The sequence below is a fragment of the Ambystoma mexicanum genome, chromosome 8 (assembly GCF_040938575.1).
Source record: "Ambystoma mexicanum isolate Mex_15411 chromosome 8, UKY_AmexF1_1, whole genome shotgun sequence".
Classification (NCBI taxonomy): Eukaryota; Metazoa; Chordata; class Amphibia; order Caudata; family Ambystomatidae; genus Ambystoma; species Ambystoma mexicanum.
Window position 1 is genome coordinate 290,008,455 of NC_090929.1, and position 15,275 is coordinate 290,023,729.

General features: G+C 45.2%; 1 protein-coding gene across 4 annotated transcripts in view; it reads left to right on the forward strand.

Moving 5' to 3' along the window:
- AKNA (AT-hook transcription factor) overlaps positions 1–15,275 on the forward strand; it is a 442,732-nt gene that overhangs the window by 230,245 nt on the left and 197,212 nt on the right. For all 4 annotated transcript variants that reach the window (XM_069609684.1, XM_069609685.1, XM_069609686.1 and 1 more), the window contains exons 6-9: positions 1,620–1,780; positions 2,093–2,152; positions 8,564–8,691; positions 10,243–10,459. In XM_069609684.1, coding sequence (XP_069465785.1) covers positions 1,620–1,780; positions 2,093–2,152; positions 8,564–8,691; positions 10,243–10,459 — 566 coding nt within the window. The remainder of the gene's footprint in view (positions 1–1,619; positions 1,781–2,092; positions 2,153–8,563; positions 8,692–10,242; positions 10,460–15,275) is intronic.

The following is a 15,275-nucleotide window of genomic DNA, read 5'->3' on the forward strand; positions in this document are numbered from 1 at the left end:
CTGAAGGCTACCTTGTATATTCTAAAACAATAAGAAATCAACAACACATTTTCAAAAGAAAACATATTATTTCAACAAAATGTTCCTTTTTTGATACAATTATACAATGGATTATATTTAGTTCTTCAGTTTTCTACATGTTTACTACTTATGTTGCTTGTAAAACTGTTCACTTTGACATCTTAATTTTTAACACTTCACTATATGTCCAGGTTATTTCTTTCCATGGTCATTCTAAACCTTTCAGCCCACACCTCTTTGGTTTTGCTATTGTCACCCCGAGTGGGACGGGTATGCCCAGATGTGGGTCCCATGCCTGCTGGGCATAGAGACACAAGCTACTCCTCACTGATGATGCCCAACAAGGCTGAAACATTTCTGGGATGCTTGTGGTCTCATGCAGAAGTCATGTGACCAAGCAGTTCAGGATTGACTGCCCCTTAGTGGGTGGGACCAAGCCTGATTTGCATATGGTCCTTCCCCTTTTGTAATGGCTTGGCAGGTGAATAATGATGGTCTGGAGGATTGCCCAGAGCAATGCCAGAGGTTAAGATGTATTCTAAACCTTCCAGCCATCACCTCTGTTGTTTTACTGTTATTACCTGCAACCATATATTCATTATATTGGCTTATGGGTTTTAGATATAGATATGCAATTGTAGTCACCTGGAGTTAAGTGTGTGGTAGTGAGAGTGCCCTCCTTAGATGCAGATATGCAGTTCTGCCTTCGCTCATGGCATAAGGGAATGTGTATTTTTGAGAGTGCTTCATGCAAATAAAGAGATAAAAGTTACTTACGGGTAATAATGTTTCTGCAACATTTGGTCTTTAATAGAGTCACATTTTTTTAATAACACTTGATGTTGGGAAATGGAAAAATAATTTGAAATTATGAATAATTCTAACATCGGAATACTTGTGCTGTAGATGTGTGTGTGTGGATGTTTTTCACAGGCTCAGTATACTAAACATGTTTTATCTGACTCTGAAATCTTCATGTAAGGGAAGATTCCAAAACACTGTATTTCAGAAAAAATATTATCTTGCCGAATTCAGGGTTACTTACCTATATCAATGTTTCTCCAGCATTGATTTCTTTCATAGATTCTGTATGAAGAGGACATGTGTTTCCATCTTGTGTGACAGCCACAGAGAGATTACTAAAGTAGGAGAGAAAGGAGCACTTTTGGCAATTGTTTAAATGCTTGACAACACACATCACCACCACATCTCACTGCTGACACCCACGAAGGCAGAAACATGTGTCTGGGGTTTCTGTTGGCACTCTTGTTTAGCTGTGAATTGCCTGTTGTTTCAGTGTAGGTCCCTCTTTCTGGTTGGGTCCACACTGATATACCAATGTTCCCTCCTGAATGTACATCATCCCATAGAAAAGGTTTTCTTGTTCTTGTTGGTTCTCAGTTGGACGATCTTCAGACAAATAACACGCAAGAGGGTTCTCGGCACTCAGCATATGTAATCCACAAATGATTTAATGTTGAAGAAATGTATCTTGCCGCAGCCCTACTTGGACCGAGAAGAATGTATTTCAGAGATTGTTCATTGGCTATGCAAGTGTGTGAGCATCCACTGTCCTGATCACACTGGTTACCTTTCAGGATCTCTGCCTGCCGTGGGAGATCATAGTTCCGCACCCCAGCTGCCTCCCCAGGCAGCCAGCCTGCCTAGAGCCGATGGAGGCCACTCCACCGAAGAGCCATCGCCTGGAGAGTACCTGACACAGACCCTCGCAAAGCAGGCAGACAAATTCCAGAGGCAGGCAAGTTGGGTCTTTGATGGAGTGTGATGTACCAATATGTTTAGGGTGTGTATTTTTTGCCTGTTCGCTAGGATGGTTCTTCTTTGGCATTTGCTACAGTTGAAAGATGACAATTATCGTGTGGCTTTGGCAGTATAATGATGAAGGAGTGAGTGAGTGAGTGAGTGAGTAATGACACATGCCTAGCTTCCTAAACTACACCAGGCGGCCTGTAGGCACAATGCCGTGGCGCTGTGAGGCCCTTGACCCCATGTTCACGGTAGGTTCCTGGATTGTGTCTGTTTGTCACAGCATTCTGTTCCTATGTTGTAGGTTGAATCATTTGAAGACCAGCTCCAGAAGGGGAAGCTTCCACTGCAAGAACAGTTGAAGGTACCTCCTGCTGTTGCCTGTGTATTGTCTTTGTTACAAGGACCTTACATTGGTATCTTCTTGGTCAAGTAAATGTGTATTACTCTCACTAAGTAGCTGCACCTCTCTTTCATTGAATGAGTACTAGTGCTCCCTTCCCCTTTGCCCCCCATTGCCTACATGTTCCGTGTTTACTATTGAGGTACCTGTGACAGGTGGCAAATCACTAATATTTCACCTCTTCTGTTTTCCTTATGAAAGTTGACGCCACCTCTGCGTGGCTTGTAAGTAGTGACACCCTTCTTCGTTACCACAACTGCCCACTTCTCTATTACTTGCGAGTGCTGGTCACTCTCTTCCACTGCTTGTGTCTGCACCTCGTCTCGGTTACTTGTGAGTGTTGAGAGCCCCTCTTCCTTGTTTGTGAGTGGTGATACCCCTCTTCATTACCAGAAGTCCCCTCTCATCTACTGCGTGTGACTTTTGACACCCCTATTCGTTGTTTGTAAGTGGTTTCACCCCTATTCATTACCAGATGTCCCCTCTCATCTACTGCTTGTGAGTGCTGGCACCTCTTCTCCGTTGCTTGTGACTGTTGGCACCCCTCCTCTTTGCTTATGAGTGGTGACACTGCAACTCTGCACCACTGCTTGTGAGTGCTGGAACCTTTTCTTTGTTGCCTGCGAGTGTTGACACCACCTCAATTACCAGAAGTACCATCACGCCTCTATTGCTTTCGAGTGCTGGCAACTCTTCTTTGTCGCTTGTAGGTGTTAACATCCCCTCTTAGTTGCTTGCGAGTTGTGACATGTTCTTCATTGCCTAATTACCTCGAGTCACCTCTCATCTGTTGCCTATGAGTTCTGGCACGGTATGCAGTCTTTCCATCGAAATGTATGTTTGAGTTGGAAATTCAATGGGTTGAGAAAAGGGTTAACTTTTGAAAATGGGGGTTGGGGGAGCTAGGGGGAGGACCTCTGGGGTTTGAGGGGGGTTTGGGGGAAGACCCCCCCATAAACAATAAACTCAAGAAGTTAGAGGGAGCTGTCCAGTGCTGAAATACATTAAAGAATTCAGCACTGGACAAGGGTTACATTTTGAAAATGGGGGTTGGTGGGGGGTTAGGGAGGAAGAACCCCTGTTGGGTTAAGGGGGGTATGGGGGAATACCCCCCAAAAACAATAAACACCACAAGTTAGAGGAAGCTGGGCAGTGCTGAAATAATGTATAGATTTCAGCACTGGACAGCTCCCTGTAACGTTATGACGTAATGCATGTTTCATAGACGTTCCATGCAAAAAATGTAAAATGTTTATATAACGAAACCCTATTCGATGAAAGGGGTTCGATGCATAAACACTTTGCACTTTATGTAAGGGAATTCAATGTAACATTTTTCAATAGAAAAGATTTGATGGTATTAATCTTGGATGGAATAGATTCGATGGAAAGACATGTAACCTTCTGGCACCTCTCATCCATTGCTTTTGAGTGCTGGTACCTCTTCACTGTTATTGTTGGACCCTCTTCTTTGATTGTGAGTGGTGGCAACCCTCTCCATTACCAGAAGCCCTCTCCCTTCCATTGCTTCTCGACACTGGTACCTCCTCTACGTTGTTTATGGGTGTTAACACCCCTCAGCATTACCTGAATTTCCCTTTCCTGGAAGCACCTCTTCTCTCTTGCGTCTGACTATTGTCGTCCACTCTTCTTTAAGTGTGTGTGTGGCGATACTCCTCTTCATTACCAGAAGTGCCATCTCCGCAATTGTTTGTAAGTTCTGGTACATTTCCTGCTTGGCTTGTAAGGGCCAACTGATTGCATTATAGTACAGATAGGGGGAAATGGCACTTGAGGAGGGACACAAAATATGTAGGTGTTGATTAGTTATTTGCCTACCCATTGGATGCCCATGGCAATGCTAATCCCTATGGCCAATGACACCCAGTTCCTGCCTCTTCCCGCCCAAAATACCTTCTCATAGGAACCCTTTGACCTTGCTTTAATCAAACCTTAGCCTGAAAGTATTCTTCTAGTTAATGGCTTATTTGGAGTTGTAAACTGGCTACTGGTGTAATTAAAATGCTGTAACCAGTTCTGCCTTCAGCTACTCCATTTATAAGCACTATGCTTGTCCGTCACTGAAGTCCTGTTAAAGGTTTTGGCTTGTGTGTAAGTATTAGGCATTTGCTGGGCACTGCTTTTAGATGCCCAGGTACTCGCACCTTTTTGCGCCCACTACCAGGTATCAGGTAATAATATCCCCATATATATGGTCACTGTAAATAATATCGCCGGGAAAATGGCGTGGCGATATTATTTGGGTGACCATATATATGTTGACAGGGTAAAAAAAAAAAAAGATTTTTTAACCTTCGACTGATTGAGTAGTGGGGACATTATTACATGGAACCCACTACCATCAGTCGAAGGTTAATACAACTCCAGTAGTGCCTGGCATTTTCCATTACTACACAAAAGCCCACACTGTTGGCACTGCCAATGCTTGTTTTGTCTGTCAGCGCTTCTGAGCATAGAGTTCTTCACAAAGGTGTGTGTGGAGGAGAATATTTAAAAAATGTTGAAACCAGGCTGGAGTGATTCGCCCATGAACCCCACCAAAGCTTCTTCCATCCCGGTGCAATGTGAATGTCTTGGGGGTGATTGGTTTGAATCTCAATTAGGGAGCCAGGTTCGGTGGATGTTTCATTTTTAGTCACCAGGTGGAGACAGAGACCATGGTACCCAAAAAACAGTTAATTGGGACAGCGGAAATACCTGATATATCTCTCACAGAAATTACATTACAATCGGGATGGACCGTTTGCCCAAAGAGAAAACTCTGTGTGAAATCATTGGCTATCGCCCCCAGCTGACTCACGAGGATGTGTAAAGAGTTGGCATTTCGTAGCTGCTCTAAGGAACGAGGCCAATCGGCTGAAGTCTGATCCGAGGCCTGTTTATTTTCATTTATTTTATTTTATTTTTTCATTTGTAGCAGCGCACAAAGGCCTGAGGCATCTAGGCGCTAGTTGCAGTTACAGATGAGTGGTATGACAGATACGCAGTGGGATAGTAAGTCATACAGATGCAGGAGATGTATACATCACGGTAGCGAGTTCAGTTACAGGGATGGCATATATGTATATGGGCAACCGCAAATGGAAATGTCACAAGCTGACAAAGCCGCATCTGGAGGGGCTGAGGGCTACATCAGCAGTGCAGGCAAACGGGCCAAGAGAGAGTGAGTCGCAAAGCAAATTGAATTACAGCAGTGGCATTATGTAAAAAGACAACAATAAGTACACAATGACACTGGCTGGCAGAGCGGCACCACGAAGGGCAGAAGGCTTCATCAGCTGTAAGAGTCAGTAGGATCCGGACTCATTATGGGATGTGTTAGGACTTAACTGGGCCTCTGCATGCATGAATCACAAACGACGCGGAGCCAACCTGCTCTCAACCATCACTTTATTCGCCTCCATACATTACTGCCCTCTTCCTTCCCTTACTCCTCCCCTTCCTCCTGCTTCCCGCTCCCTCTCCTCGTTCTCGGTTCCTCCTTCTTAAAGGAGCCTCGCTCTTTCACCTGGTAACAGTATGGGGACACAAAGTCGATTACAGTTACCGTTTTGAGAATGTAAGGAGGGACGTGAGGAAAGAGTGGTACCTGTGCGAAAGGCGAGTTTGAATAGTGGTTAGCACGCAGGTTAGGGGACCGTGCCTGGTGTTCTTCCAGGACAGGCGTGCGGCTCTGGGGGCACTGCAAGGAAGTTAGGACAGTGCTTGGTCCTGAAGGGAGTGCTATTGCGAGGTAGGAGCGAGTCCATAAGGGAAAGAGACTGGCCGGCCTGCCAATGGCCATTGCCGGACCGGGCCAGATAGGGGCAACAGGCCTTAAGAGTCGGCCTTTAAAGGGGGTCGTCTTCGCCTACTGGCTCCCTGGAGGTGGAAGTAGAAGAAGAGAGATCCTCCTATCGGCGTCAGGCAGAGGGGGGAGACGAACTGGGACTTGGCTTAATGACTGCGCTGCGGCAGACATGGTTGAATAAACACTCAGCAGTTTCCCTCAATAGCCCAGCAGGGTTTACCTTAGTCCTGGGGCAGAATGCGGACGCGCAGTATGTTGGAGTCTGTACTGGAAGGTCGTTGAGGGCCAGCTGTGCCGAGATGATGAAGGCACAGGGCCAGGGAGGGAAGAAACAGTCACTCTCGTTCTGCACACCTTCATAGCTGCCTCTTTTCTGTGGATGCTCTACTCTGTGCACTGGTGGTATTCTGTGGACCTGTTTGGAAGGGGCCGAGTAGGCCTTGGGCCTGATTCATGGAACGTTTTCCTATGGGATTGCGCCATTATAAAACACTTCCATGAATTAGGCCCATTGAAGAATGTATGCAGGTTTCTTGGGTAAAGCTTGATAAGACTTGCAGGCCCTTTCAAAGCAATATAAGACAGAAAATAGAAGGATGGTGAATAGGCGAGAGGAGAAGGATGATGAGGGAAGAGTAAAGGTTACCTGTGTCATGCAGTTTTTGTAAAGCACTTTTAACTGCTAGCGCTGAGGCTGTCTAGAACTAAATTGCTTCAAGCAATCAGGCAGAGCACGTCATAATGTAGACACATTTAATTATAGAGGTGACTGTACAGAGTAGAATTTAACATTGATGGGTCTCGCACCGTGCACTGTTGCCACTTGCATAGTTTCTTGACGCTCTGGCAGATCTGCAGTGGGAGGAGGGTAGCAGGGTTTGGAGCTTGGATGTGCTGTTGGCAGCTTCATTACAGAGACACTGGTCACTGATCGTTGGCCCATTTTCAGTTGGTAGCCGTCATGTGGTGTTGAGGTGTGATTGTGTGTGTGTGTGTTCTTTTTTCCTGTCGGCTGTTGTGAAGTGCTTAGTTCAGAGTTTTTAAGGTGTGTATGCAGAAAGGTGAGTTTTCAGTATGGTAGTTAGTAGGTTAGTTAGTAGCAATACTTTCCTACATCCAAAGTTCCATCTAAATGCGAAACATTTCCCACTCCCAACCGTTCATTCTAGTGCATCCAAAGTTCCATCTAAATGCGATACATTTCCCACTCCCAACCGTTCATTCTAGTGCGATGCATTTACCACCTCCAGCAATTCATCCAGTTGATGCACATTCCCTGTCCCCAGCATTCAGTCCTAGTGCCCCAGGGTTTCTGCCCCCAACCAATCCCTCTGAGTGCCACGCATTTCTCACCCCTACCAGTTGGGCTAAAAGCAAGGTATGGCTACCTTGCACCATTAGGCAAAATGCAAAATATGGCTACCTTACACCATTAGGCTATATGCAAAATAATGCTACCTTACACCATTAGGCTAAATGCGAAATATGGCTACATTACACCATTAGCCTAAATGCAAAATATGACTACCTTACACCATTAGGCTAAATGTGAAATCTGGCTAACTCACACCATTAAGCTAAATACGAAATATATCTGACTTACACTATTATGCTAAATGCGAATATATGGCTACCTTACACCACTAGGGTTACATACAAAATATGACTACCTTACACAATGAAGAATTTATTATATGCCTGATTGGGATGGACGCTATTGCCTATGTTCTGCTTGTATGTTCAGTGTGTGGCATGTCTAGCTACTCCATGGCAGGTGTGTCTTCTGTAAAAAAGCAGCGCAGTTCTTATAAAAGGAATTACAGGGAAATACCTTTAATCTTATCAGGGATTTTCCAGGATACCCATGGGGTGCAGACAGAGTGTTTACATGACTATGGATCACCTTTCCACGTATCCACAACATATGCAAACATTTCCCTTCTCCAACCAGTAGTTACACCCTTTTCTCATCAAGGTTCTACGTCTTGTCTTTAAGGTGAAGAACTGGGGTGTGGAGGGATTTGCACTCCTAATTTAGGTAATGTTCTCGACTTGCCCTGGGGTCCAGCTAGTTCGGTGGGTGTGGCTTGGGGGCAGGGGGGAATGAAGGAAGCGATGCAGGGAAGGGAGGTGTACAGAAGAAAGGAGAGAAAGGCATGTGATGGAGGGTCATACTCTTATGTTGGGTACTGGTTTAGCAACTCCTGTCTGAAAGCACTGCAGGTGAAGGGGTGAAACTGACGAAGCAAAGTGAAGCAGGTGCAAGCTGGCAGCATTATGCTTTGTTGCCGTCTTGTACAACAGTTTCATCACTCTCAAGAAATCAGAAGGAGTTGAATCGAGTAGGAGAGGGAGGTGAGTGGTGTTCGACAGTAGCAGAGAAAAGTAGACGCGTAATGTTCTCCTCTGTTGGTTGCTTGCATAGTGCTCTATGCTGCATGCAGGGACCTTTCAGTCCTCTGTGCTGTCCATGCCTAGGCAAGCTGGGAGACTAGCAGAGAATAGACGGCAGATGTTATACACCTAAGCCTCTCTCCTAACCCAGGCTGGTCTTTTTCTAGGTTCTCCAGAGACTGAAGGGGGCACAGGATGCTCTGGAGAGGGCCTATCTCCAGGCCCGCGAGGAGCACCGGCTACTGAGGCAGCGCCGAGGCCCAGCGGAGCCCCTTGGGGAGTTTGATCCAGACAGGTTGGTATTATGACTCTCGTACTCTGGAAGGATGGGGGGCATCTCCCTCACAATCACTGAATGGCCAGTGACATAAACCCTGTGTGTGGCGAGGAATAGAAAAAACAATGACTTACCTTCTGGGATGTGAGCTGATGGTCCCGCAACTCCATGGAAACGATCCCTGACACAGTGCTCGAAATTAAGCTTGGATAAGCAGGAGCTAAAAGCATCTCCTGGGTATCCAGCATTCACCGGTGACCAGGAGCTACCAATGGGGAATGAGAAGTTAGTGGATAGCGTCCCACAAATCCAACTTCCACTTAAGATGCAAACAGAACATTTTATCAATTATTTATGACCCATTATGCTTTACATGTTGTAAAGATGTGTAGTAATTTGTATTTATAAATTGTTCCAAACACACAGAGTTAAATTTACATAGGTGTATTTGTTCAGCATCATTTGGCCTGGGGAGCCAAATGTCCTGGTAGCTGTTGGTATGAATCTAACTGTGCACTTTTAGACTACAAGAAGGAGCTAAATATCTCCCAGCTCCCCTCAATTTCAAACCATGCTGACATCTTATCTTGTTCCCAATTATTTCATAGGTCATGCCCTCCTAATCTACAGGTTTCACTGGATCGTTTTTTCCCCCAAAATCTTAAAGTGTATTTAATACCCGTTGGGAGGCCTTGTCTCAGTCGGTCTGTGCCCTTGTTGGGTGTTGTTTCTGCTTAGTGCCCAGACCGCAGTGCTCGTCCTCTGAGATATACAACTCCCCGGTGTGCAGAAGTCCCTGTGGCCACATTCCTGTTATGTTATAGCACCTGGGAGTGGTAAGACCCACCTGCCATTTATATTACTTTGAGGCATGGATATGCATCTTAAGTGATGGCCTATTGACTGGATTGTGGTATGGATCTCATGATATAGATCTCTGGTGTAGGTTAGGCGGATGTCCCTGGCAGAGGCATAGGCGCAGGAACAGCTCCTACCGGACGCGTTCGGTGAAGTGATGCCTGAGCATCTCCGTGACTGCTTCACAGGGAATCGCTGACGCTTTGGCCTATGGGAAGCATCTCATATTCTAAGACCTTGTGCAGTGATCACAGCTCATTATTGCACAGCCCTTGTTGTACTATGTGAGCGCCCATTCCAATCAAATGCCTATAAGGATGTTACCAGCCGGTCCCTCAATCTCACATTACCAGGGTCCTGGTGTCCTATTTGGTTCCAGGGTCCCAGCAGATGGTTTCCTTGGCTGTATCTCCTGATTGCACTTGTTCTGTCTCTGCAGTGATGTATTTCTGGTGTCAAAGTGTAACCATTTCCTGAAATGTGGTTCAACAATGCCATTGTTCTCTTTTTCTCTCCATGTATGGGTTCTTCAAGGCTCTCTACACAGCCTCAGGATCCATGTATCCCGCTTCTGGGATGTTGTTCAGACCCCACGGTTCTACATGAACCAGGATCGCTTTCCTCCTATCAGTTCCTGGTGCTTGGCCTGCGCAGGGATACAGTTTCATCCTCCTCACACTTCTGCTCATCTCACAATCCTTTGTTTTTCAGGCTTGTTGAGGGGGAGATCTTCCGCTTGGGAATGCAGCTGGAAGAGCTGAAGGACGGGGTGGAACAGTCAATGCAGAGCCATCCTGCTCCCAGCATGCAGCCTGAACCCAAGCCATCCCCCACCCTACCAACCACACCCTTTCCGGATCATCTAACTCAACCACCCACGCCATCTGCTGTAACCCCCATACCAGCTGTGCGCACCCCATACCCAGAGGTGAGTTCATCCGGCTTACATAGCCATTGCTCCTGTGCATTTATACGCTAGTGCTTCTGTCCATTCCAGGACCAGCGGGTCTGTCTTTTCCTTAGACTGTGCTCCTATCCATTCCTACAGTAAATCCTCCCATCTATTCCTAACAACCGGAGATCTTTCCCATTCCTCCAGGTATTGTGCCTGTCTTTCCATATATCCATTGCTCTCGTCCGTCTCTTCAATCAGTATTTCTGCCCATTCCCATAACCAGTGCATATGTTTACAGACCGTTTTCCTGTTGAAGTACTTCAAGATTGCACACCTCACTCCACAGCCAGTCCTGGAGAACTCTGGTCTACAGCCACAGTGTATCTACTCTGTACTGTTTTACTAGCAGTTCCTACAATCCTTTGCACCATTTCACTAGCATCACTCCTACACGATAACCACATTCAGTGCTTTTGCCTTGTACCCTGGATCACTTTCACACCACTCCATAGTCACTGCTGTGGTAACAAAATGTAAGAAAATATAATTTGCTGGGACGGTGGAAGTCCTCTGTTCAAAATGGCAAATGGTGGCAATGCTGGCTGTATTAAAAACTAGAAATACGCAATCAATTTGGCAAGTGTTGCCTGTGGCTAAGGGCCCTAAAACTAATCTTGTACTCAACCCTATTAGTGAAGATGTTTGGACAAGTTACATAAGTGCGAACATGAGTACATCTGCACCTGTAATATCCCCCGCCTATTGACGTGCCACAGCGTATTTCCGATGCCCTAAAGAAATGTAAAAGCTCTGGAGCCCCGGGCCCGAGCAGACTACCAAGTGTTGTTCTTAAGAAAGATCCTGAGGGGTGGGCTAAGTTATTGGAGCTTCTCTACGATAAAGTCTGTTCTGACTGTTCTGGACTCATGGTGGCAATCTATTTTAACTCCTTCATCCAAAAAGGGTGTTCCAACATCCCCAGCTAACTATAGATTGCTGTCCATGTTAGATGTGACTGGGGAGGTATTCTCGTCATTTGTTCTAAAAGGATTACACATCTGGACTGAGAATAACCATATCTTGGATGCCTTTCAGACTGGGTTTCGTTCTGGCTGATCGACTCTGCATATTATAAGATTACTTGACAGACTTATAAACAGAGCTAGACGGAAGGGTGTCCGTGTTCTGGATGTAACAAACCGATTTTCTGGGCAGTGTTTGATCGAGTAAACCGCACCCTAGTGTGGAATCAATTAGACAAGTTTGGTTGACCTGGGAGACAGATCCATACTTTAAAGCTCAACATTGTGAAACAAAGGCTCAGGTTCAACTGAACAATGACAGCCTTTAGTCAGCCCCGACTTCTGTCGGCAGGGGCGTCAAGCAGGGATGTGTGCTGGCTCCCCTGTTGTTTAATTTGTATCTCGTCGATTTACCTAACGGATTGCGTAGGGTGGCAAATTGCCCACCTAGGATTCAAGGTGAGCAGATTGTCAGCCTGTTATATGCTGACAATGTGGTCCTGTTTGTTCATACATATCTGGGGATTAAAAGAATTGTGAATGAACTATGCTGCCACAAATGATTTGGCAATTAACTTGGATAAAACCAAGGCAATGTTGGTTGTGAGTAGGAAAATCAATAGACTTGGTTGACCATTCCAGCAGGCAATATTGAATATGTCATCAGTTACCTCCACTTAGGCTTAGAGTGGAGCGTGTACGCGGATTATGCATGGATAATCAGCACAAAAACTAGAAAGGCACGCCAACTCCCATTCTTGTTTCAAATGTTTGTGAGTCAGTTGGTGGGTTATAGTCTGGAGGGTATTTTGACCCTCTATAGTGTTTCTGTGCTGCCGTATTATACAGCATTGAGGCACTGTCAATGAGAGATACCTTGTGGCTGAGTAGACTTGAGGGGCACCCATGGCGTAAAATCCTAAATGTACCTGTATTCATGCCGATAGAGTATTTAAGACTAGAGCTGGGACTAATTTCCCTTTATGGACAAGTATTGAGAAAGTGAGGGTAGCTTTACATAAAGTCGAGGGCTTCACCCAAATGGCAGCTGCTGTCAAGAATTGGAGCAGCTTGTGACTCTGAGCTTACCTGCAATATTTTCAATTTTTTTAGAATTAAATTATGATCTGTTTAGTCAAACAGATTGGGAGCCTCAATACGATAGTGAGGAGAATTATTATCTATGTAAGAAATCCTTTAATTCTATTCTATTCTAAAGAATTCTTTTATAGCGCCAACACGCCCGCAGGCTTCAGGGTGCTCACAGACAAAACAACAAAAAACAAGCAGGAAAGCCAGGGGAGTGAGCTAGGATCGAAAAATAAGAAGAGAAGAGGAGAGTCCTATATTCCTCCTCCATCAAGCAGGTCGGTTTTCAAAGCCTTTCTAAACCGGACAGTTGACGGCAACTGCCTGATAGAGTGGGGGAGATCATTCCAGCCCCCAAGATTTCAACCTCGGGCCTCCAAATCTCTTGAGTCTAAAGCGCGGCTGAGTTAGTAGGTCCTTATTGTTGGACTGTAATGTTTGCCTGTACTGCAGTCTCATAATTTGCAAACTGAGATAGCCTGGGGCATCACCTGCAAGGCATTTGTATACCAAGCAAGGTACCTTGAAGTGAATCCTCTGATGAACGGGGAGCCAGTGTAGCTTCCTATGGGCAGCAGAGATATGATCTCTGCATCTGATGCCACAGACAGCTCTGACTGCCCCGTTCTGAATAGTTTGCAACTTTTTCACATTGGCTTGTGAAATGCCGACTAGAAGCACATTGCAATATTCCAGCCTGGTGTTTATTGTGTCTGTGGCTATCAAAGCCCTGTTTTCCTCTGACAGATAAGGTTGTATCTGCCATAGCAATTGAGTCAATTATGTACAACTTGAGCTAAAAAAAGACACATGTTTGTTGAAGTTTAAATTACAGTCAAAGACAAACCGCAGTGTTTTTACATGGTTAGAAACCTCTATACTATCACCCCTTATTACGAATGCCTCATACTGGGGTCTAGTTTATTTAACTTTGCCGCACTACAGATTATCAAGATCTCGGTCTTCTTTTCATACAAAGCCAGAAAGTTGTATTCCATCCATGCTTTGATAGTATCAAATATCCTGCCGACCATCAGTGAATTGGCTTCATAGGATCCAGACAGTTCCAGGATGATCTGAGTGTCATCAGCATAATTTGCAAATTTGACACCCAGACCATTCAAGAGATCAAAAGGGGGTTTGGTAGATATTTTATAGCAATTGGGAAACGCTAGATCCCTGTGGTACTCCACAGCCGAGTAGAACCTCTTGCAATTTAGCGTCCCACCTCGCTACCCTGGCTTTCCTAGGTCCAAGAAAAGATCTGATCCAGTTCACAGCCGACTCTCCAACCTCGGCTAGCCTGACCGCCATTCTGTCATGGTTCACCAGATGGAATGCGGCGGACAGATCCAGTAACAGCAGAATGGCCAGTCCGCCTTGATCTACAATTTCAGCTATGCCGGTCTGGACATTCACCAATGCCGTTTCAGTGCAGTACTTTTTTCCTAAAGCCAGGCTGGCCCTTAGATAGAAGTCCCCTCTCTTCTACATAGGCATCGTACTGAGTACTCGCGATTGTGTCTATACTCTTTAATAAGAAAGGGACATTTGTTATGGGGCGATAATTAAGGGGTTCATTTGAATCTAAACCCTCCTTCAACAGTGGGGTAATCCAAACCTCCTTGATATAGTCCGGGACTGTCCCCTCCCGAAAGGAATGGTTAATGAATGATGTGACTGGTACCACAAAGGTGGTGAGATATTCCTTAAAGTATGACACTGGGAAAATATCACCCTTACATGATGTAGGTTTCATCTTTGCAACCGTTGTAGACACATCAAGAACTAACCTGCTTGAATACAAATGCATCAGCCCCACTGTCCTCTTTAGGGCATGTGCCCTCAACGTCCATGCCTATAACTTGACTCTTTTGAGGGTGTGTTAGTTTGCTCCCTTGATGTTGACTAACCTTCACAGTAAAGCTGTTGTGAATCTTTTGACACCATTCATCATCCACAGTTAAGTGTGACTCTGATGTCTTCCCTTTTAGCTCATTTAGAATATTAAAAAGGTCCCTAGTGCTCAATTTTGCCCCTAAGATACGTTCTTCCAACGTATCTTTTTTAGCTTTAAGGATAGCATCTTTATAGAGCTTGGCTCCCTCTTTATACAGTGCCAATGTAGTTTTTGTAGGTTTTTCCACCAGCCTCTTTCAGCTGCATGTTTAAGCTGCCTTGCTGCCAGAATGTCAGGGGAAAACCACTGGTTAACACTCATTTGCATTTCTTTTTTTTTTTATTAAAGAAGGCTTAAGAGGTGCCAGTTTGTCAAAGGCATCATTAAGTATATCTCGTAGCTGAACAGTGAATGATTCCAGTGAGCAGTTGCCCTCTAAGTCTAGTAATTGAGTAGATACAATAGAATTAAAGGCCTATTGGGAGACCATACTAGTGCTTCTACGCACGATGGATTTGGGACGCAAGCGTGCACTGTCCTTTGCTTGATTAAGTATAAGAATAGAAAAATTGATAAAGTGGTGATCGGACCAACAACAGGTTTGTACATTTAATAGGGAGATCGACTGATTCCTGGATAAAATCCAGTCCAGTATGTTTCCTCCTTGGTGAGTGGGCACAGTGGCATATTGTTTCAGCCCAATGCCCTCCAGAAGATTGAAGAATCAGACGGATCATAAGCCCAGAGATTAAAATCACCTAACACTATTAATGGGGCCTGAGGTTTCACATGAGATCCCACAAAAAACAGAAGTTGTTCCTGGAAGTCTGGCAGGCAG